The sequence below is a fragment of the Salvelinus sp. IW2-2015 genome, linkage group LG27 (genome assembly GCF_002910315.2).
Source record: "Salvelinus sp. IW2-2015 linkage group LG27, ASM291031v2, whole genome shotgun sequence".
Classification (NCBI taxonomy): Eukaryota; Metazoa; Chordata; class Actinopteri; order Salmoniformes; family Salmonidae; genus Salvelinus; species Salvelinus sp. IW2-2015.
In genome coordinates, this window is record NC_036867.1 from 19,680,828 (window position 1) to 19,705,244 (window position 24,417).

Genomic DNA, 24,417 nt, shown 5'->3' on the forward strand with positions numbered 1-24,417 from the left:
GAATGCCAAGAGTGTGCAAAGCTGTCATCAAGGCGAAGGGTGGCTACTTTGAAGAATTAGTTTAATACCTTTTTGGGCACTACATGATTCCATATGTGTTATTTCATAGTTTTGATGTCATCACTATTATTCTAAAATGTTTAAAATAATTAAAATAAAGAAAAACCCTTGAATGAGTAGGTGTGTCCAAACTTTTGACTGGTTCTGCAAATAACTCCGTGGTGAATGATTTGCGTAAGGCTCCCCAGTCCCCACGGTCATCACCTGAGCAACACGACAACAGCCTGGAACGCACCCTTCATGGAAAGGGTGGTGCAAATGCCTTAGCCAATGGTGAAGGATAACGAAGGTCAAGGGGAGGGTTCAGTTTTGTAAACAGCTAATTCATTTGGCTGGATTGTCTTGAACATCCAAGTTATTGTATTTTGGACTGAAATGACATAACTGTCATGGCTGTGGCTTTACGCAAAATTTCTCTGTGGCGATTTGTCAGGTAAGATTAGCTATAAAGAATACACTCACTTGCAAGGTGGATTTACAGTCATTTAATGTAGCCTATGTTGCACGGATTTGAGGTCAAACCATAGACCGAGTGAGTTAGCCTGGCTAACTTAAGTAGATGTTTAATTTAGCTGTCCTGTATGACGGGAGCTAGTTAGTTTAGCTACCGTTATAACAGTAGCCTAATCGTCATTGCGAATAGTTATTATTGTATCTTCACCATGCAGTTTTGGCTGGTTGGCACGAGAGTCTGTTAAAACTCTGCCTGTATTTAAAAGGTGTCATGTTCTGCACGAGCTAGGGCTGTCTGTCTTGCTTGGAATGAAGTTTAGCTTGCTAGGTTAGCTAAAGTTAGCTATCGCTCAGTTGTTCTGGGGTGCTTCCGTATCCCTGACGAGAAAAGATTGCAGTCAGAGTCTGCAATTTTTACGTCCAAATACCACAGTCGACTTCAGTTACAGCAGCAAATGACAATATAAAAACAGGATGTACATGACCTAACATTCCAACGTATCAGCTACCACGAAAAACACTTGCACGATGACCTGTTGCTAGGATGTGGGGCAAAGGGCATAGCTGGCTGTTGAAAGGCTAGTTACTTAGTTAGCCTTTCAACAGTTAGCTATGCCCTTGGCCCCACATCCAGACGTAGCTAGAATCCGTGAATAAAAACCAGAGGAAAGGTCACAACTCATTCTTGATGGCCCATCCAATGCTGTCACTACATTGTATCACAAACTGTACTGGAACTCCCAGTACATTATCTTTCGTCCTGATCCTGCTCATATATAATACAACTAATTATTTAGAAAGGTCACTGTAGGTGTTTGGATCTAGTTTAATGCCCTCAGCCAAGTTCAGTTCATTTGTGCTTGGCTATTGTATTGAAATAACATTTTATTCAAATAATAACATTTTATTAAAATAATATTATTTAGTCTGTGGCAGTCAGTAATTGTTTTTGAAATCGTACCACTTATGTCACTAATTTGACCTGAAATCATCTCTTCAGGGCAGTCCAAGTCGCACACATTCCCACTCTGAAGCTGCACATGACTGGTTCTATGATGGGGGCGACGGTGGATCAATTCAATCATGCCAAGAGTCAGATGGGCACGCTGAAGGAAGACCCTGGCAATGAGGCCAAGCTGAAAATCTATGCTCTCTTCAAACAGGTTAGAGGTCATTGTGCTTTAGTCTTAGCTACTTGGCTGTCATGTCTCTGAACATCGAGCAATATTCCCTCTAATCTTTTTCAGTAATGAGCAAATTTCAGGTCTGCTGAGCGCAAACTTTAGTTGTGAAAAATCTGTGTAACTTCTAGTGCGCTTTTACTGTGAACACTGAGGCTGTACCCGCTTTAAGTTACAGTTTTAAGTGATCAAGTTGGCTACTGTGGCTATTTGATAACGTAGGCCTACCATCAAAAACAGTGGATAAAATGCATCCCATAATATTTTAACATGGAAATAGCTGTTCTATCTAGAGGTCGACCGATTAATCGGAATGGCCAATTAATTAGGGCCGATTTCAAGTTTTCATAACAATCGGAAATCAGTATATTTGGACACCGATTTGGCCGATTTCTTTTTCATTTTTTTTTTACACCTTTATTCAACTAGGCAAGTCAGTTAAAGAACACATTCTTATTTTCAATGACGGCCTAGGAACGGTGGGTTAACTGCCTTGTTCAGGGGCAGAACGACAGATTTTTACCTTGTCAGCTCGGGGATTCAATCTTGCAACCTTACAGTTAACTAGTCCAACGCTCTAACCACCTGCTTTACATTGCACTCCACGAGGAGCCTGCCTGTTACGCAAATGCAGTAAGAAGCCATGGTAAGTTGCTAGCTAGCATTAAACTTATCTTATAAAAAAACAATCAATCAGTCATAATCACTAGTTAACTACACATGGTTGATGATATTACTAGTTTATCTAGCGTGACCTGCGTTGCATATAATCGATGCGGTGCGCATTCGCGAAAAAGGACTGTCGTTGCTCCAACGTGTACCTAACCATAAACATCAATGCCTTTCTTAAAATCAATACACAAGTATATATTTTTAAACCTGCCTATTTAGTTAATATTGCCTGCTAACATGAATTTCTTTTAACTAGGGAAATGGTGTCACTTCTCTTGCAACAGAGTCAGGGTATATGCAGCAGTTTGGGCCGCCTGGCTCGTTGCGAACTGTGTGAAGACTATTTCTTCCTAACAAAGACAGCCAACTTCGCCAAACGGGGGATGATTTAACAAAAGCGCATTTGCGAAAAAAGCACAATCGTTGCACGACTGTACCTAACCATAAACATCAATGCCTTTCTTAAAATCAATACACAGAAGTATATATTTTAAACCTGCATATTTAGCTAAAAGAAATCCAGGTTAGCAGGCAATATTAACCAGGTGAAATTGTGTCACTTCTCTTGCGTTCATTGCACGCAGAGTCAGGGTATATGCAACAGTCTGGGCCGCCTGCCTCGTTGCGAACTAATTTGCCAGAATTTTACATAATTATGACATAACATTGAAGGTTGTGCAATGTAACAGGAATATTTAGACTTATGGATGCCACCCGTTAGATAAAATACGGAACGGTTCCGTATTTCACTGAAAGAATAAACGTTTTGTTTTCGAGATGATAGTTTCCGGATTGGACTATATTAATGACCTAAGGTTCGTATTTCTGTGTGTTATTATGTTATAATTAAGTCTATGATTTGATACAGCAGTCTGACTGAGCGATGGTAGGCACCAGCAGGCTCGTAAGCATTCATTCAAACAGCACTTTCATGCGTTTTGCCAGCAGCTCTTCGCAATGCTTCAAGCATTGAGCTGTTTATGACTTCAAGCCTATCAACTCCCGAGATTAGGCTGGTGTAACCGATGTGAAATGGCTAGCTAGTTAGCGGGGTGTGCGTTAATAGCGTTTCACACGTCACTCGCTCTGAGACTTGGAGTAGTTGTTCCCCTTGCTCTGCATTGGAAACGCTGCTTCAAGGATGGCTGTTGTCGATGTGTTCCTGGTTCAAGCCCAGGCAGGGGCGAAGAGAGGGACGGAAGCTATACTGTTACACTGGCAATACTAAAGTGCCTATAAGAACATCCAATAGTCAAAGGTATATGAAATACAAAATCGTATAGAGAGAAATAGTCCTATAATTCCTATAATAACTACAACCTAAAACTTCTTACCTGGGAATATTGAAGACTCATGTTAAAAGGAACCACCAGCTTTCATATGTTCTCATGTTCTGAGCAAGGAACTTAAACGTTAGCTTTCTTACATGGCACATATTGCACTTTTACTTTCTTCTCCAACACTTTGCTTTTGCATTATTTAAACCAAATTGAACATGTTTCATTATTTATTTGAGGCTAAATTGATTTTATTTATGTATTATATTAAGTTAAAATAAGTGTTCATTCAGTATTGTTGGAATTGTCATTATTACATATAAAATAAATAAAATCGGCCCATTTAATCGGTATCGGCTTTTTGTGGTCCTCCAATAATCGGTATCGGCGTTGAAAAATCATAATCGGTCGACCTCTAGTTCTATCATTCAGCAGCAGCAAATGTGTGGTGTTCAATGTAGGCCTACATTCCATGAGAAAATAACATGCAGGGAGTGACATTAACCTGTTTATCCACATGTCCTTCAGACAAGGTGACTGAAAATGTTGTGTCGTTTGATGCAAGAAACCACGTTACAAAATAAAATGCATTATTATTCCAATACCCTTATTCCAGAGAATCAGACAAATAATGCTACCCTCTGCCTATTGGCTACTTAGCTTATTCAAGACTGTCTTAAAATACAACACTGGCCCTTTTAAGAAATGTAAAAAAGCTTACTCTGATGCGCTATGCCTTCAAGCAAATCTCTTGCACAGGTAGTTTTGCATATTAAGTCTTGCATGGTTCATTTTGTTTTTGTATGTTACATTGAAGGTGGTTAATATTGCATTGATTCGAGCGCAGTTCCCACAGCGGAGCGAAACGTTGATAATGTTAGCTAAAGGGGAAAACTCTTGAAGTTCAATTTTGTGCTTCTCTGCACTGGCTGATATTTCTTCTGCGTAGCTTAGAGGGAACATTGATCAAGAGTATGATAGACAGAAGGGGTGCTCCTTTTTTCTTTTGCTGTGTCACAGTTGTATTGAGTAGCATGCTACTGAAGGAAGCTTTGTGCTTATAGCGGCGGGCCAGTAACTGAAGGGTTGACGGCATCATCTCGGGTGCCTCAACTTACTTCACCGGACTCTGTGCGGCTCTTAGGCTGTCTGTGTGTGTGTGTGTGGTCGGGTGCTTGCATGTTTGGTGCCTTGTCAGCAAAAATACAAGTTTTCATTGTACTGTACATAGCAAATTCTCCAGTGTTAAATCAACACTGAAAGAGGGGGACCCTATAGATACTGGAACCAGTGTTAAATTAACACACTGCTTAGTGTAAAACCTTATTTGAATATTTCCTACAGTGCCTTGCCTTTTGAGTGAATTGTAGAGTTTTACATTCTATAGCTAGAGGACTCCTGATATCTCCAGGAGTGATAAGTATCATTTTTTTGTCTTTATCTGTTGTGGTTTAGTACTGTCTTTTTGCTAGCTAGGGTCATCTACTTCAAGTGCTGCCTGTCTTCCCAGTGGCCTACTTGGGGTGTGAACTGCTGACTGCTCATAATATGCAGATTGTTGTTCACACATCAACCAGGATAAATGGGCAGGGCAATTTGTGACTTGTTTTGGTGATCAATGGCTGTATTGGAGGGGGAGTGGTTTCACCTCTCCTAGGCAATTAGTACAGGGATATGTGCTCTCTACCTCTGCTAGGATATTAGCAATTAGTGTTAGTTCTTCAGTGTCCCCTGGTATCTCAGCCGCAGTTGTAAGTGGCGGTTGTATCAGTGGTGGTTTTGTCGCAAAACTAAGACCGTCACCGAAACAAGGACGGTTCTGCCGAGTTGTTCTGCTGAGTTATTCGAGGAAGGAAAGAGAGGAGGTTCTTCACACTACTTTCTCACTTGAGTATCTTACCTAGTTATTTACAGTTGATCTAATTTAGCTATTTTGTAGCTTTTTCTATACCTGTTCGCACCTCTCCCTGTAGGCTTTACAGACCTCCCCATCCCTTGGCTGCAACCCTTATAATTTAGTGTACCCTGAGCGCACAACCCATGTGGAATTCTGGGTCTCTGGCAGCGTTTGGAATTGCTGATCTGCAGTCAAGAATTCTGAGTTCATGGACCACCCTAGAGAACACTGCTACTCCAGCTGCTCGCTCTTCATCTGACTCTGTTTTCTCTCATAGTCCGAGAGCATCTGGTTGTTGTGGTGGTGGCACAAGTCTACTCATTTCTCTTAAGTGGAGATTTTCTCCTTTCTCCCCCTCTCACCTGTCCATCTCATTTGAATTCCACTGTCACTTTTTGCATCCTATGACTCACACTGTCCCCTTTCCTCCCGGCTGGCTTGGCCCTCCCCTCCTGATCCGTGGCTGAGTGACTCTTGTGAGCTTACTGAACAGGGGCAGCTGAGTGAAAATGGAGAAAACTAAACTTCCGGAGGACCTATCATCCTTTCACTCCCTCCTCTCTACCTTCTCTTCCTCTGTATCTGCTGCTAAAGCCTCTTTCTACCACTCTAAATTTCAAGCTTCTGCCTCTAACCCTAAACTCTCTTTGACCTTCTCCAACCCCTCCCTCTCTGCGGACGACTTTGTCAATCACTTTGCGGACAAAAAGGTTGACGACATTCGCTACTCATTCACTCAGCCTATTGAGTCCACTGGTCTCACTTACACAGAACCACCCTAAACCATGACCTCTTTCTCCCCTCTAACTCCAGATGACATCCTGCAACTAGTGAGGTCTGGCCACCCGACAACCTGCCCGCTCGACCCTATCCTCTCCTCCCTTCTCCAGACCATCTCTTGAGACCTTCCCTCATTCCTCACTTCCCTCATCAACTCATCCCTGACCACTGGCTGTGTTCCCTCTGGCTTCAAAGTGGCCCTAGTTGCTCCCCTCCTCAAGAACCCAACACTGGACTCATCTGATGTCAAAAACTATAGACCTGTATCCCTTCTTTCTTTTCTTTCCAAAACACTTGAGCATACTGTCTCTGATGAACTTTCTTGTTATCTCTCTCAGTACGAACATCTTGACCCTAACCAGGCAGGCTTCAAGACCGGTCACTTAAACGAGACTGCTCTTCTCTGTCACGGAGGCTCTCAGCACTGCCAAAGCTGACTCGCTCTCCTCTATTCTCATCCTCCTAGATCTTTCCGGTGCCTTTGCCACTGTGAACCATCAGATCCTCCTCTCCACCCTCTGAGCTGGGTCTCTCATGCTATGCACACTCTTGGATTGCATCCTACCTGGCAGGCCGCTCCTAACAGGTGATGTGGAGAGGATCTGTGTCTGCACCACGTACTCTCACTACTGGCGTCCCCCAGGGCTGAGTTTTAGGCCCCCTCTTCTCTCTATACACCAAGATACTCAGCTCTTTCATATCCTCACATGGTCTCTCCTATCATTACTATGCAGATGACACTCAACTACTTTTCTCCTTCCCGCCTTCTGACACCCAGGTGGCGACACGCATCAGCAGGGTTTCAAACTGTATAACCCAGTTCCTATATTTTGAATATAAAAATGAATTTTATCAAACAAAACTATGCTACATTTTATCTGAGACCCTCAGGATGACAAATCAGAGCAAGTTTACTGAATGGAAGTACATTATTTACCTTCAGAGGTGAATGTATCAAACCAGTTGCCGCGAAGTTTTATTGTGCACTCTCCTCAAACAATTCCATCGTATTTTTGTTCACTGTAATAGCTAATGTAAATTGGACAGTGCAGTTAGATTAACTTAAATTCTTGTTTTCTGCCCATATAAGACATATCTACCTCCTGGGAAATTTTCTTGTTACTTACGTCATGCTAACCACATTAGCGCACATTAGGTGAACAATCCGGGGGGGGGGGGGGGGGGGGGCACTCTTCCCGATCCCGTAGAGGTTAAAGTAATGATGGACTGCTGTTTCTCTTTGCGTATTTGAGCTGTTCTTGCCATAATATGGAATTGGTCTTTTACTACCTTGTCACAACTGATTGGCTCAAACTCATTAAGAAGGAAATAAATTCCACAAATTAACTTAACAAGGCACACCTGTTAATTCAAATGCATTCCAGGTGACTACCTCATGGAGCTTGTTGAGAGAATGCCAAGAGTTTAAAAATGGGAATTGATGGAAATTATGTAAAAATGTACCACTAGCCACTTTAAACAATGCACTATAATACAATGTTTTACAACGCTACCGTTACCATCTCATATGTTATACCTGTTATTATATAATCTACTGGCATCTTGCCATCTTTATGTAATACAGTGTACACTACCACTTTTAAACTGTGCATTATGCTTTAAATACCTAGTTACAGTACCATCTATCTGTATTATTACCGTATCTATACCATCTACTGCATCTGCCATGCCGTTCTGTACCACCACTCATTCATATATCTTTATGTACATATTCTTTATCCCTTTACACTTGTGTGTGTGTGTAAGGTAGTAGTTGTGGAATTGTTAGGTTAGATTACTGTTGGTTATTACTGCATTGTCGGAACTAGAAGCACAAGCATTTCGCTACACTCGCATTAACATCTGCTAACCATGTGTATGTGACTAATAAAATTTGATTTGATTTGATTTGAGTGTGCAAAGCTGTCATTAAGGCAAAGGGTGGCTATTTTGAAGAATCTCAAATATAAAATATATTTTGATATACTTTTTTTTTGTGGTTATTACATGATTCCATGTGTTATTTAATAGTTTTGATGTCTTCAGTATTATTCTACAATTTAGAAAATAGTAAAAATAAAGAAAAACCCTGGAATGAGTAGGTGTGTCTAAACTTTTGACTGATACTGTACACATTACTTCAATTAGCTTGACTAACCTGGATCCACGCACATTGACTCGGTACCGGTACCCCCTGTATACTGTACATAGCCTCGTTATTGTTACTTCAGTTTTTTGAAATTTTGTAAATATTTTCTTAACCCTTATTTTTCTTAACTGCATTGTTGGTTAAGGGCTTGTAAGTAAGCATTTCACAGTAAGGTCTACACCTGTTGTATTCGGCGCATGTGACAAATAACATTTGATTTGACTTGGTGAAGTCCATAGGACCTAAAAATTTGTGAACGCAATAACCATGCTTCTGTCACTCACTAACAAATAGTCATTGGTGGTAACTAGAATTCATTTGAAAGGCAAGGCACTGGGAAATAATTGAATAAGGTCTGACACTAAGCAGTGTGTTAATTTAACACTGGTTATAGTGTGTATATTGTTCCACTCTTTCAGTTTTGATTTAACACTGGATAATTTGCTGTGTATGTTTTAATGATTGGAAAGCTATCCAAGGTATCACCCCCTGTTTCAGTCTGTTTTCTTCCATCTGATATCTAATGAAAATGACCTAGATTGTTAACCTGTCAGAGTTCATGAAGGAGACAGGACAAGTAAAGTAAGCCCTTAAAGTGTACCAGAGACACCGGCTGTATCTCATTTCAGTATCTCCTCTTCTCTCTTTGGTGTCTTACTAGGCTACTCAGGGACCCTGTAACACCCCAAAGCCAGGGATGCTTGACTTTATCGGCAAGGCCAAATGGGATGCCTGGAAGTCTCTGGGTTCTGTATCTCAGGTAATCTACATTCCAACATTGCATATACACTGAGTATACAAAACATTATTTTTATTACATAGACTGACCAGGTGAATCCAGGTGAAATCTATGATCCCTTATTGATGTCACTTATTAAATACACTTCAATCAGTGTGGATGAAAGGGAGGAGACCGGTTAAAGAAGGATTTTTAAGCCTTGAGACAATTGAGATGGATTATGAATGTGTGCCTTTTCAGACTAGGCAAGAGAAAAGATTTGTCTTTGAACCGGGTATGGTAGTAGGTGCCAGGCGCATCGGTTTATGTGTCAAGAACTGCAACTCTGCTGAGTTTTTCACCCTCAACAGTTTCCTGTCTGTATCAAGAATGGTCCACCACCCAAAGGACATCCAGCCAACTTGACACAACTGTGGAAAGCATTGGAGTCAACATGGGTCAGCATCCCTGTGGAACTCAGTGTACAGAACACCACTGTCATACATCTTTTATTAAGATACCCATTTGTCCATTTTAAGACTATTCTTCCCTAGTTTATTAAAAACAACAAACACACGACCTGCGAGCAATTTCAAACAGACAAAAATGATAGTAGTTAAACAAAACATATTAGAATCAGCCATTCTTACTGAATGCCAATATAAGAACACTAAAAACTCAGTTGTCATCACGATGTGGAGATGTGCCATTGTCTTCACACAATGAAATTGACAGACAGGAATTAATACACTGTACATCTCCTTTTTCCTTCCTCTCAGGAGGATGCCAGACAGCAGTATGTGGACCTGATCGATTCTCTGCTGGCTGCTGAGGGGCCTGCGGTAGCCGCACAGCCCACTGGGAGCGCTGCTACCTTTGAGACGCTGCTGGTCTCCACGGAGGACAACATCACCACTATCCGCCTCAACAGGCCACAGAAGAAAAACGCCATCACCGTGGAGGTATTTCAAATGCATACATTCATTAAGCATTAGTGTCATAGTCTATTTGCCGCCGCCCAACATCAGCGGCAGTCTAAGCAGCAGACATATTTTGTAGATGGGTTTCACAGTTGTAAGTACTACATACCAATGTGGAGCCTTAGGATACTCTATGGTTAAGTGTTACCGACGTTGTGATATGGTCTTGTGTTTTATCAATGAAATGCCTGAAATGAAATGAAATGAAATCACAGTGAGTGATTTACTTACTGTCTATGAGAAGAGCAATTACTAACATCCCAAATATCCAGTTCTTCAATTCTGTTATTTCAATTGTTTCCCTCTTGATATCCAGATGTACAACGAGGTCATCAAGGCTTTGGAGCAAGCTGGCAAAGATGACTCTGTCATTACTGTAATCACAGGTAGAGCCAAACCAACCAATTTCTCCAATGGAAGTTATGAGTGACCTTAATACAGTTGAAGAGAGTATCAGTGATATGAATATGCACTATTTTGCTGGCCCAGAAATGAAACATTAGGAATAAAGAAAAGCCAGCACACACTATATTACAGAGTTTATTATGGTGCAGGAGAAAAGCATGCGGGAGCAAGATTTACTGTGTGCAGGCTTTTCTTTCTCTAGACCTCCAAGGCTTTGCCGTGATACAGTAACGGGCACTGCTCCAGTCTTCTCAATTTCTCTACGTGGCTCTCCCTAATTGACGAAAGCTGTTCTTGTTCACCCCCTCAAGGTAGTGGAGACTTCTACTGCAGTGGCAATGACCTGACAAACTTCACCAAAATCCCGGAGGGCGGAATCGAGCAGATGGCAAAGAATGCAGGCGAGTTGCTAAGGTAACGACTTACCCAAGAGGAGCAGGCAAAGGTTTACCTTGAAAGAACCTTTTTCCTAACGCTGTTGATATCATCTGTTGACAAATCAGTGTGCGTGTGTGTGTGTGTGTGTGCAGGGAGTTTGTCAAAGCGTTCATCGACTTCCCTAAGCCCCTGATTGCAGTGGTCAATGGTCCGGCTGTGGGCGTGTCTGTCACTCTACTGGGCCTGTTCGAGATTGTCTATGCCACAGAGAGGGTAAGGTGCTTTGTCATGTCCACTCAATGCTGGCTAAGAACACATTTATATTGTTGACCGATTATGATTTTTCACCGCCGATACCGATTTATTGGAGGACCAAAAAAAGCCGATACCGATTAATCGGCTGTTTTTTAATTTTTTATATATGTATTTGTAATAAATGACAATTACAACAATACTGAATTAACAATGAACACTTATTTTAACTTAATACATAAATAAATAAATTTAGTCTCAAATAAATAATGAAACATGTTCAATTTGGTTTATATAAAGCAAAAACACAGTGTTGGAGAAGTAGAAGTGCAATATGTGCCATGTAAAAAAAATAACATTTAAGTTCCTTGCTCAGAACATATGAAAGCTGGTGGTTCCTTTTAACATGAGTCTTCAATATTCCCAGTTAAGAAGTTTTAGGTTGTAGTTATTATAGGACTATTTCTCTACCATTTGTATTTCATATACCTTTGACTATTGGATGTTCTTATAGGCACTATAGTATTGCCAGCCTAATCTCGGGAGTTGATAGGCTTGAAGTCATAAACAGCGCTGTGCTTCAAGCATTGCTAAGAGCTGCTGTTTGAATGAATCCGTGTGAGCCTGCTGCTGCCTACCACCGCTCAGTCAGACTGCTCTATCAAATATCAAATCATATATTTCATTATAATATAATAAACACACAAATACGAGCCTTTGGTCATTAATATGATCAAATCCGGAAACTATCATTTCGAAAACAAAACGTTTATTCTTTCAGTGAAATACGGAACCGTTCCGTATTTTATCGAACGGGTGGTAACCCTAAGTTTAAATATTACTGTTACATTGCACAACCTTTGATGTAATGTCATAATTATGTACAATTCTGGCAAATTAATTAGTCTTTGTTAGAAATAAATGGCCTTTCAACAGTTCGCAACGAGCCAGGCTGCCCAAACTGCCCAAATACCCTGATTCTGCTTGCACTGAACGCAAGAGAAGTGGCACAATTTTCCTAGTTATTATTGCCTGTTAACATTAATTTATTTTAACTACATATGCAGGTTTAAAAATATATACTTGTGTATTGATTTTAAGAAAGGCATTGATGTTCATTGTTAGGTACATTATTGCAACGATTGTGCTTTTTTCGCAAATGCGCTTTTGTTAAATCATCACCCGTTTGGCGAAGTTGAAGTAGGCTGTGATTCGATGATAAATTAACAGGCACCGCATTGATTATATGCAACGCAGAACAAGCTAGTTAACCTAGTAATATCATCAACCATGTGTAGTTAACTAGTGATTATGTGAAGATTGATTGTTTTTTTTAATAAGATAAGTTTAATGCTAGCTAGCAACTTACCTTGGCTCCTTGCAGCCACAAGGTCCTTTTGATGCTGCACTCACGTAACAGGTGGTCAGCCTGCCACGTAGTCTCCTCGTGGATTGCAATGTAATCAGCCATAATCGGCGTCCAAAAAGGTTGATTACTGATTGTTATGAGAACTTGAAATCGGCCCTAATTAATCGGCCATGCCGATCGGTCGACCTCTAATCTCTATACATGTCTGTTAGTTGATAATACGATATTAGCATTGTTTTATATCAGGGTTGGGGTCAATTTCAATTCGGAAAGTAAACCCAATTCCAAATGTTCCTCATTGAAAAGCATTGAAGATAATTTCAGTGTATTTCCTGATTTGCTTGGAATTGACCCCAAACCTGGTTTCCAACTACACTCCTGGAGAGATACTGGGTCCCCAGGCTTATGTTCCTGCCCACCAGCACTAATATACCTGCTAAGCTTGGTCACGATTGTTGTGACCACTAGTGCACTACCCATGCCACTACGTCCACATTGCCATTCTCCACTTGCATTGCAGTAAGACGGTGGGAGTTTTCCTGCCTAACGTATGCTTCTTCCACCTCCTGACAGGCTACATTCCACACCCCCTTCAGCCAGCTGGGACAGAGCCCAGAAGGCTGCTCCTCCTACACCTTCCCTAAAATGATGGGCAATGCAAAGGTATGGATGCACAACCTTGTTATTTTGCTGCAAATGTTGCACTACATAGAGGGGTATTCTCAGGCAGTTATCTTCTCAGTTTCCCTGTTTCTAACATCAATGCATGATTGATGCAAAAACGGAAAAGTTTCAGATATGGATCAAATATTTTTTTTATACTTCTGTATTTTATTTGAATGTATTTAATTTGCAATTGGAATTGAATGAAATTACACGAATAGACATTGCCATGCTCTGTGACTAGGCCAGTGAGATGCTGCTGTTCAACAAGAAGCTGACTGCCGTCCAAGCGTGTGCCCAGGGCCTGGTGACCGAGGTCTTTCCTGACAGCAGCTTCCAGACCGAGGTGGCCACCAGACTCAAGGCCTACGCCAAGCTGCCCAGAAATGTGAGTCAAAGCCCCAGTAAATGTTGAATGTCAGACGTTTGAAACGTTTGTGCATTTTGTGGAATGTATTCCTCAATATTCCTGGAACGTATCAATATTGATGAAAGCTGGTTGTATTTTACAGAACTTCCTTTTGAATGTTCCAGGAATTTTGAATGATGTATTATATTATTGGCCGTAGTTGCGCTTCCGTGGACCGGAGGGCGCCAAATCGTGCAAATTGAAGGTCATTCAAGTCCAAAGCTGATCTGATGGACAGCGCAGTTGAATTTTCAAAACTGTCACTAATATATGATATGGCCGTATATATCTAGACCACAATATTACATAATCGCTAACATCAGCAGAGAAAATGTTACAGGAATGCGTCATTAAGTCTGGATGGCAATGATGGCAAGGCTACAATATTTGCACAATTGGCAGGGAGTTAGACAACTGGGCCATTGTATAATGCTTGAAGATTGTTTTGCTTCAGATCAGTAGAAGAGCTGAGCCTAAAATTGTTTGTCATGCATGCCAAAATAGATTTAATCTCACAGTAAGCCTTTGATTCTGCTTTGTGACAAACTGTGCTGTTGTTTAGGGTGTATCATTCCCTTATTATTGTTACTATTGGGCGAGGCATAACCAATACACAATGTAAATGTATACAAATAATTAATAAAGTCGCAGGTTTGATGCCCTCATTGCATGCAAAAATAAACAAATTAAAAAAGATCTGATTTTTCCGGACCCCTTATCCCGGGGGCTGAAGGTCCTGTAGCTTCTCTACTTACGCACCGTCTCTGCTCTACTCGTAGAGAACAGGCTACTCGGGTGAATGGTGCTTGTTTAATAAAGTTAGATCAAAACTGAATCAATGTCTGCAAGATCACATTATGATAGTATTGTACATAATCAAAAATAATAGCATAGTATAATGTTACTGTAAGACAAACATCATCTAATTTCTTAGGAGATTTTAGGATGATTTAGCAAATGGTCGCATTTTACCTTCATGCAGCCACAACTCAACAGCGTGCGCCACTAGGCAAAATACAGTTGAAGTCGGAAGTTTACATACACGAAGGTTGGAGTCATTAACTCGTTTTTCAACCACTCCACACGTTTCTTGTTAAACAACTGTAGTTTTGACAAGTCGGTTAGGACATTTACTTTGTGCATGACAAGTAATTTTCCAACAATTGTTTAAAGACAGATGATTTCACTTATAATTCACTGCATCACAATTCCAGTGGGTCAGAAGTTTACATACACTAAGTTGACTGTGCCTTCAAACAGCTTGGAAAATTCCAGAAAATGGTGTCATGGCTTTAGCCTAACAGAAGCTTCTAATTGACATCATTTGAGTCAATTGGAGGTGTACCTGTGGATGTATTTCAAGGCCTACCTTCAAATTCAGAGCCTCTTTGCTTGACATCAAAAGAAATCAGCCAAGACCTCAGAAAAAAATTGTAGACCTCCACAAGTCTGGTTCATCCTTGGGAGCAATTTCCAAATGCCTGAAGGTACCACGTTCATCTGTACAAACAATAGTACGCAAGTATAAACACCGTGGGACCACGCAGTCGTTATACCGCTCAGGAAGGAGACGCGTTCTGTCTCCTAGAGATGAATGTACTTTGATGCAAAAAGTGCAAATCAATCCCAGAACAGCAAAGGACCTTGTGAAGATGCTGGAGGAAACCGATATCCACAGTAAAACGAGTCCTATATCGACATAACCTGAAAGGCCGCTCAGCAAGGAAGATGCCACTGCTCCAAAACCGCCATAATAAAGCCAGACTACGGTTTGCCGCTGCACATGGGGACAAAGATCGTAACTTTTTGAAGAAATGTCCTCTGGTCTGATGAAACAAAAATATAATTGTTTGGCCATAATGACCGTCATTATGTTTGGAGGAAAAAGGTGGAGCTTGCAAGCCGAAGAACACCATCCCAACCGGGAAGCACGGGGGTGGCAGCATCATGTTGTGGGGGTGATTTGCTGCAGGGCGGACTGGTGCACTTCATAAAATAGATGGCATCATGAGGCAGGAAAATTCTGTGGATATATTGAAGCAACATCTCAAGACATCAGTCAGGAAGTTAAAGCTTGGTCGCAAATGGGTCTTCCAAATGGACAATGACCCCAAGCATACTTGCAAAATGGCTTAAGGACAACAAAGTCAAGGTATTGGAGTGGCCATCACAAAGCCCTGACCTCAATCCTACAGAACATTTGTGGGCAGAACTGAAAAAGCGTGTGTGAGCAAGGAGGCCTACAAACCTGACTCAGTTACACTAGCCCTGTCAGGAGGAATGGGCCAAAATTCACCCAACTTATTGTGGGAAGCTTGCGGAAGGCTACTCGAAACGTTTGACCCAAGTTAAACAATGTAAAGGCAATGCTACCAAATACTAATTGAGTGTATGTAAACATCTGACCCACTGGGAATGTGTGGAAAGAAATAAAAGCTGAAATAAATAATTCTCTCTACTATTATTCTGACATCTCACATTCTTAAAATGAAGTGGAGCTCCTAACTAACATAAGACAGGGCATTTTTACTAGGGTTAAATGTCAGGAATTGTGAAAAACTGAGTTTAAATGCATTTGGCTCAGGTGCATGTAAACTTCCGACTTCAACTGTGTGCTTTGATTGAAACAGAAACACAGGTAAGCTACGGTTACCACCATTGTCTCTAAATTTGCCTCACTGTAGGCCCACATCATTCATAACAACACTGTACATGACTAAGAAGATCTAAACACATTCCCATGAAACTCAACCTAAAAGACAGAGCTGCTCTTCCTTCCGCGGAAGGCCTGCCCACTCCAAGAGCTCTCCATTCTAACCTCTCCACGGTGTCCCCTTCCCAGAGTGCAAAGAACGTTGGCTTGCCCCTGGACAACACCCTGTCGTTCTCTGCAAACATCAAGCAGTGACTCGTTCGTGCTCTACAACATCCGTGGAGTACAATCTTTTAACACAGGAAGTGGCGCAGGTCCTCATGTCTTGTCCTGTTTAGACTACTGCAACTCGCTTTTGGCTGGCCTCCCCGCTTGTGCCATCAAACCCCTGCAACTTATCCAGAACGACACAGCCCGCCTGGTGTTCAACCTTCCCAAGTTCTCCCATGTCACCCCGCTCCTCTGCGCACTCCACTGGCTTCCAGCCGAAGCTCGCGTCCACTATAAGCCCATGGTGTTTACCTTCGGAGCAGTAAGGGGAACTGACACTCCATACTTTCGGGCTATGCGCAAAATCCTACACGCCAACCTGAGCTCTCCGTGCTGCCACCCCCGGTCTCTTGGCCATCCCAGTCAAAGCTCAGCCGACGCTCTTATCAAGACTGATATGTGGTTGTCTCACCTAGCCATCTTAAGATGAATGCACTAACTGTAAGACACTCTGGATAAGAGCATCTGCTAAATGACTTAGATGTTCATGTAAACTGAGATCAAATGGTTTTCATGCAGATGCTGCATGGACGTTTCACCAGTGAAACCTGAATTATAAATCATGATTTGAAAGTGAGAAATGTGAAGGGAGGGTGACCGTAACACTTTGTGCATAAAGTAGAGGTAAAGAAACACATGCAGAATATGATACAGATCTTTCTAGGGTGTCCAGGGGGGGCAGAACGGGGCGGCTACCTACGGGATCCGCATGATACCAAAGACACATTTCCGCATTTTGTATGGACATTAAAGTTTTTCTAATCCTATCTATTTGACCTCTACTTTCTTCCCATGGCTGTTCCCTGGCTGCCCAGTCCCTAGCCCTGTCCAAACAACTGATCCGTGGGACAGAGAAGGAACATCTCCACACTGTCAACGACCAGGAGGTGGAGCGCCTGGTGGAGCGCTGGCTCTCAGACGAGTGCATGCAGGCCATCATGAGCTTCTTCCAGGCTAAGGCTAAGCTGTGAGGAGGTCCTCCCCCAGAGACCCACAGACAGAGCACCTAACCAGAGTCATGCTCATTAGGTATCAATCGGGGGGAAAAATTGACCGAAACACGCTCATTTACGTTTTCGTTGTAAAACATTTGAAAATGTATTATGTTATGTGCCCTAATGAGCATGACCCACATCACACCAACCTGTACCCCCCCCCCCCTCCTCCCCTCCTTTCCTCCCCTAGTACAGCTCCAGCCTAGATTCACTAACCTGTAAGAAGAGATGTCAATGGGATAAAGCCTGTAACCATGCTGAGCCTTGAGCTGATGCCTTTTTTTCCCCTTCAGTTTTATCAGATGGTTTTGTAAATTAATTATAATATTAGTGTTATTATTGTACTGTATGAACACCCAACATCCTGTTCTGTAGATTTTTAACTGTTGATCTTGATTGTTTTGCAATTAACATATCTGGGCATTCCATGTTTTGAAACACCAGTGAAGTTAACTGCCAAAATAAAGGAAACGCCATCATAAAGTGCCTTAATAGGGCGTAGGGTCATTAACTCAGCAAACACACCTGTGTGGAAGCACCTGCTTTCAATATACTTTGTATCCCTCATTTATGCAAGTGTTTCCATTATTTTGGCAGTTACCTGTAACTTACATGGACTAAGCTTCCAAGCGGTGCATATGGTAAATTGAAGGTGGGTAGTGCCTTACAGTCCAAAAAACTGAGCTGAGCAAAGAGGATTGTGTTTTGCACTGTCCAATGGTAATTTATATGCACTCAAAAGTATTCTTGGAGATGGCATCATTGTTTCACACATCTATATCTGTTTGATTACAGTAATAAATACATTTTGGAGCAAAAAAAATGTCAATGTGTCTTTTTGTCAAACTTATTTGACAAAAGGATGATTATGATGGTGAAGGGTTGTAGGATAGTTCTGCCATTTCACTTAGTATCCTGTAGAGGGCGTACTGCACCAAAAAACAACTGCAACAGCTCTGCAGCCTTCATGCCAGCAATTTCTAGATGGTTCATCTTTCAAATGAATAGGGACAAAGGACGATTAGTTGCTAATTGTATACATAACATTTTGGTTTGAATGTAAGTATACTTAAGACATGTTTTAATATTATATAATTTATCTCATGAAACCTGTATTCTTTTCCTCATTGGTATGGGGAGGTGTACCCCTGTGTCCAATGAGCTGAATTCAGGACAGTATTTCTGTCCATTTGGAGTGGCCTCTTTTGGCCCAAGGGCACCCCAGAGGCACATTCCAGTACTACTTCTATTCACACCATCTGCACTAGATGACATAGGTCCTCTATCCTTGGATAAGGTTTGACAGGCCAACGCAGTAGATCTCAAGGCAGGAATGATGAGTTAATTTTCCTCTTGCATGACGTTTCAGACCAACACAACTGGGACGAGGGAAATATATTATCACGTCATCCACTGATGGGCCCCCACACTGGGCTGTCACTAACCCACTTAGGGGCCCTGCTTTGCATGTTACACCTGGTTTGCTTACCCTTTCCCTGACCGATAGCAGCTAGGCCTACATAACAACGTGTTTTTGCCAAGCAAAACACTTGTAGCGATAAAGTGGTCCCCAAAGGTTACCTTTCCAATCTGTGGGCTGAACATTCAAATGGCTGTGAATGTATATGGAACGTGATAGGTATATGGAACCACTAGTATAACATAGGCCTACAGTTTGAATTACAACATACTAGACTCTTGGGTATTTAGAATAGTGTAAATTCAAACAAGGATGGCTGTGAGGTTGTACCACACTACCACCTTTCGCCAGTTGCTTTGAATAGCTAAGCCTGTTCAAGTAAATCAGTGGTGTTAGACAAAGAATGATGTTGACTCATTTGATTATATTCAAACGCCATCAGCACTGAACAAACCTAGCAAGGAGATTAGAAATCCCACAGTGAACCGACATTGAGGAAGCAATGAAGTTGAGTAGATGTATAGAATAGCCTAGATATAGCCAGGGAAAGAACATTTGCAGTGATATGTTTTCACTGTCACCGGCCGTGATGCGGCACGCAGCTCTTGGAGGTCATTAGCAGTACGTGAGCATTGTCACTGAAAGGCAGTTGTTGAAACACCAGTCTCCTTTGTTCAGGGAAATAACCACTCTTTATCTCCCAACTTTCCTCTCCGGGCACTGAGCGCCCCTTCACGGTTAGGCTACGCTTCACCTACCGCCCTCTCAGACGCTCTATCCAACCAAATGCTGGCATTTCCAGAAGTGGCTGGGCAATAACGCTGATAATGTTCCCCTGACGCCACAGTGCGAGGCCCACACCCACTAAATTTTGAATGGTGCTCTTGGCGCTGCGACCCAGGCCAGTGTCCCCAAGGACAGGAGGATGGGAAGGATTATACCAGTATGAGATTTTTGGGGAAAAAAGTGAGGGAGAGTTAAAAGCTAGACGGCAGCTCCCTTGTCGTTGAATCATCTGTGTTTCAGTGGGTAGGGCCCGGTATAATGGATTTTTGTGGTAGAATGTGCAAGGCGACCAACGGGCCCCTACGGATCTACAGCTGCTGTGAGACGAAGTCGCATCGAAAAGACATCCGACTGTGTCATGTTAATTTTGAGTTACAATAATTATTTAAAATCAGAGAAGGCACATCTCTTATTCAGAACAGTTATTCAACCGTGTGGAGTGGAGGCCTCTAAAACCTGTTTCTATTTTCTTTTACATGCTAGTTGGCATAACCAAACGGCTCTATGATGGAATGAGGCAGATTATTTATCTTTGGTGGCCTGATTTAAACATTCCAGCGTGATAGACACAAGATCAACATCATAAACTCAAGACTTGAAGGCTCAACATACTGTATACGTAATGTAACACTCTCCCATATCACATAAAACCACAGCATAATCTCAAACCCCCTTTCCCTCTAAAACTGAAAATCGATCAACCGCAATAAAAGAGGCCATCCTAGTCATCTGTAATTACAGTATATGATGGAATTTACAGACTTGCTTCTCCTGTGTGGCTTGGTTGGTAGAACATGGCTCTTGCAACGCCAGGGTGCTGGGTTCGATTCCCACGGGGGACCAGTACGACAATGTATAGCACTCACTACTGTAAGTCGCTCTGGATGAGAGCATCTGCTAAATTATTAAAATGTCAATAATTGATACTTCCATTGAAAACTAGTTATTGATTAGCTCAGATTTGAATTGGCATCTTTCTCATCTACAGTGTTGTCTGAACTACAATTACAATTTACCTGTCTATCTTAAAATGCCCGACATGATGCGTTAGCGGTATTATTCATGTGACATTTGGAATGTGAACAACCAGATGTGGCCATTAATTCAGTAATGCGTTGGAAAAGTTGTGTATTTTCGACTGTAGGCCTGCCTATATGGGGCCACAGCATAGAAGCTGAACCCAAGTCCAGATGGACTTCTCCATCCTCTCCCACTCCACTCTGTGTTTGACAGACAGCAGTTAAGCACAGCCTTTCACACTGCTGATGAATGAGCCCTCCCCAACAGGGACTGGCAATCAGGCCTCTGTCTAGTATTACCACTGATACTGGAGGCACAGCCATGGGGAGGAAGTCAAACAGATACAAATAGAGAGAGGCTAGTTGCATCCAAGGACCCTGCGAGAGTGATGGGGAGGAGGGGGGGGGGGGGGGGGGGGGGGGGAAATAGTTGTCAGACATCTGGAGAGCTGCTCTACTCTTACAGGTGCACAAGATAATTTGCTAACAGGTCGTTTTGCAAATGGCATGACACTCAGAAGGAACCTATTCACTTTTGTCGCTGACAAGGTAATTTGCCAATTGGTGTCTTGATTGGCTGGCAATTTCACACACTGCTATTCAGCCTAAATCAGGAGAGTGTTATTCATTGTTATTACAAGGCAAAGATGAACACAAACAACACATGCTAACATTTTTTAAATTTTTATATATATGCCAGCAGCTACCACCCTGCATACCACTGCTGGCTTGCTTCTTGAAGCTAAGCAGGTGTCCTGGGTCAGTCCCTTGATGGGGAGACCAGGTGCTGCTGGAAGTGGTGTTGGAGGGCCAGTAGGAGCACTCTTTCCTCTGGTCTAAACAAAGATCCAATGCCCCAGGGCAGTATTGGGGGGACCACCTGCTCTGTGTAGGGTGCCGTCTTTCGGATGGGACGTTAAACGGGTGTCCTGACTCTCTGAGGTCATTAAAGATCCCATGGCACTTATCGTAAGAGTAGGGGTGTTAACCCTGGTGTCCTGGCTAAATTCCCAATCTGGCCCTCAACCATCACGGTCACCTAATAATCCCCAGTTTACAATTGGCTCATTCATCCCCCTCCTCTCCCCTGTAACTATTCCCCAGGTCGTTGCTGTAAATGAGAACGTGTTCTCAGTCAACTTACCTGGTAAAATAACGGTAAAATAAATAAAAAAATACTGCTTTGGGCCTTGGTCTGCTTTGAATTAGTATTCAGAGTGCCTTGGAGACACACTACATAATATGGTAACATAAAGTTGTCTTCCCCATGAAAAGTCTGGTCTGTTTTTTCCCCAAAGAACAATGATTCCACAGGCACTATAATGGGAGAGAGCCAGAGCTGTCAAGGTGGACTTCAGTTCCTACTCATCACGTCCTTCCTGTGTTACATGCCGACTGCAGAGTAGGGATACATCGAACCAACATGTTTTATTCCTTTCCTCCTTAAATATTGTCCCCGTACCCCATGTACATTTAGTGTGGTATTATCCATAATGTGTACTTGGTGAGTCACATATTTCACCATTAGTGTGCATGCAGTTCCTCCATGTCCAGTAAAAAAGGATTCAGAATGTATCCTATTGCTAATCCAAGGAGAACCTCCAAAGGTCATAAATAATGTGTCCTAGTGACTCCGTGATTTAAACGTACACTAGGGTTGTAGCTGGGATCCACCTGGTCTTTTGGTTTCCTGCTAGACTCATCTCACTCCATTTACCTCATTTATTGTCAGTGTGTTAAGTATGTGTCTTTGAGTGCTCGGATACAAGCATTCAACGTACCCTACATACGCTGAAGCGTCCCACATGTGACACTTTGTTTATAGGGCGCGAGGAGATAAGGACCGTGGACATTCACTATGTGGAAGGGGGAGCGAGGGGGCTGTGGGATTTTAGGAGTGAGAGAAAGGGAAGAGAGAGGAAAGCCCATGTCAGCTGGAGTGGTAGACTGAAGGGTCCCGGGACGCCCCTGCCACGAGATGAGTGATGTTCCCCAGGGGAGATGGCCTGTCTGACCCCAAGCAAGGCCAGCCTAAGCCGGGAGTCCTGAGTTAACATTTAGGTGGTGGTGGTGGGGGGAGAAATGATGAGCCTCCAGGGGCTTCAATTAGGACAAGAGGGAAGAAGAGGGGGCCCCGGCCCTAGAATCCCTGGTGCTGAGTACCGTCTCACATGAGGACCATAGCCGTCTAACAGGAAGCCCTTGGCGTGAAATGTTCATTATCTCACGAGTGCACTTTGGGGGCTCGGGAAATCACACAGGCATGGGCTGCTGACTCTCAATGTTTCGCATTTCGTGTCGTATAGTAAAAAAGAAAAGATTCACACCCCCAACTTCTCAAAGGAAGGAACCAATGATGAAAAAGGGGGTGGATGTTTTGCTCCACCTTGTGTATGCTGCCTGCTACCTAGACTTCCCTTTCATTTCTAATTGTAAAAGGCATTTGATTGAGTTGACTATGATAACATAGATTTCACTGAAGGACTATTCACCTAAGGAGAGTTGGGATGGAATGGGATCAGGATTACATTTTAGGCATGAAAAACAGTTTAGTGGTTTGTCTTATGGATGTTGCAGCTCCACACTCAAACAGCAATCCCAAGTTAAGTACCTTATTGAGAGATGCTGAGAAGATGAGAGGGTTGGACCTGGTGGGGTTGGGAGGTTTATTATCCAGGTCACTGGATAATCTGTGGGTTTTCAGTATACAATATCTGCATAATGAACCCGGATGTCCAATGGCTCTGAGCCATGACCTCACTGGACTGTTACAGGGAAAGGTTTAAAGTGCCCCAGTGGGCAAAACTGGTTGTAATGACATCATTGTGATGTCTTTCATGACATCATAGTCAGGTTTGCAAACTTAGTGTTTTAGATGTTTCTGTATGGGTCCCATTTTAGTTTTTTAGCTTTGGATAAAATGCTTTCATTTGAATATAAACTGTTGTCTCTGTTTGGGTCAGTTAGATTTGCACTGTACTTCTAAGACTTGAGTTTTACTATCATTTCTTGTCAGGTTTTGACTATGTTATTATCAATAAGAAGTGAGTTTTTGTAGAGAATTAACGTACTGTAGCAGGTTTAGTAAAAGGGTTAGTTTTAGGGTTGCTAAAATTAAAAAAATTCTCCCTGAAGCGACTCCAACATGCAACTTCATTGCCATACCTGTATACCATCTAGCCACAACCGTCTCACAGGCAGACCAATTCTGATCTTTTGCCCAAAAACTTGCATGTTCGGCTCGCGTCACGAATACAGGTCAAGAAGTATATGTAATGTTTTCTTTTTAAGTTGTTGTCTTTGGCACATTACTTTGAGGAATTGAAAGGAATAGCAACGAAGTAATCTGGAAAATGTATTATTTTCCAGTTATTTTATTGTAAGTATATGAACATAGCAATAATAAAGTAACATCAAATAAATAACCCTACAAATATGATGTATCTTGACACTAGACTATGTTCACAGGGTAAAAACATCTGGAAAACATAGATTTGAGTGTACCTTTATGACATATTTTTCCCACTGGAATCCCTTTTGCCATGGGGTCACGAGTTGACTCTCGACAAAGCCCTGCTTAAAAATATCTTTAGAGATGGGAGTCATGTTACAGTAAAGTCTCCCTCATCCA

General features: G+C 42.2%; 1 protein-coding gene across 2 annotated transcripts; it reads left to right on the top strand.

Moving 5' to 3' along the window:
• Window positions 1-364: 364 nt before the first annotated feature.
• Window positions 365-17,999, top strand: eci2 (enoyl-CoA delta isomerase 2). Of its 2 annotated transcripts, XR_002875868.2 has the most exons (11): window positions 365-493; window positions 1,514-1,676; window positions 9,131-9,229; window positions 9,967-10,149; window positions 10,484-10,553; window positions 10,884-10,986; window positions 11,103-11,223; window positions 13,145-13,234; window positions 13,479-13,622; window positions 17,382-17,595; window positions 17,752-17,838. XR_002875868.2 is itself a non-coding variant. In XM_023972791.2 (10 exons), exons 1-10 carry the CDS (start codon window positions 450-452, stop codon window positions 17,535-17,537), a joined length of 1,173 nt encoding a protein of 390 aa, XP_023828559.1. In that variant the 5' UTR covers window positions 365-449; the 3' UTR covers window positions 17,538-17,999. The 2 variants fall into 2 exon arrangements, 1 of the variants encoding a protein (XP_023828559.1); XM_023972791.2 differs by having other exon boundaries at window positions 17,382-17,999.
• The last annotated feature ends 6,418 nt before the right edge of the window (window positions 18,000-24,417 follow it).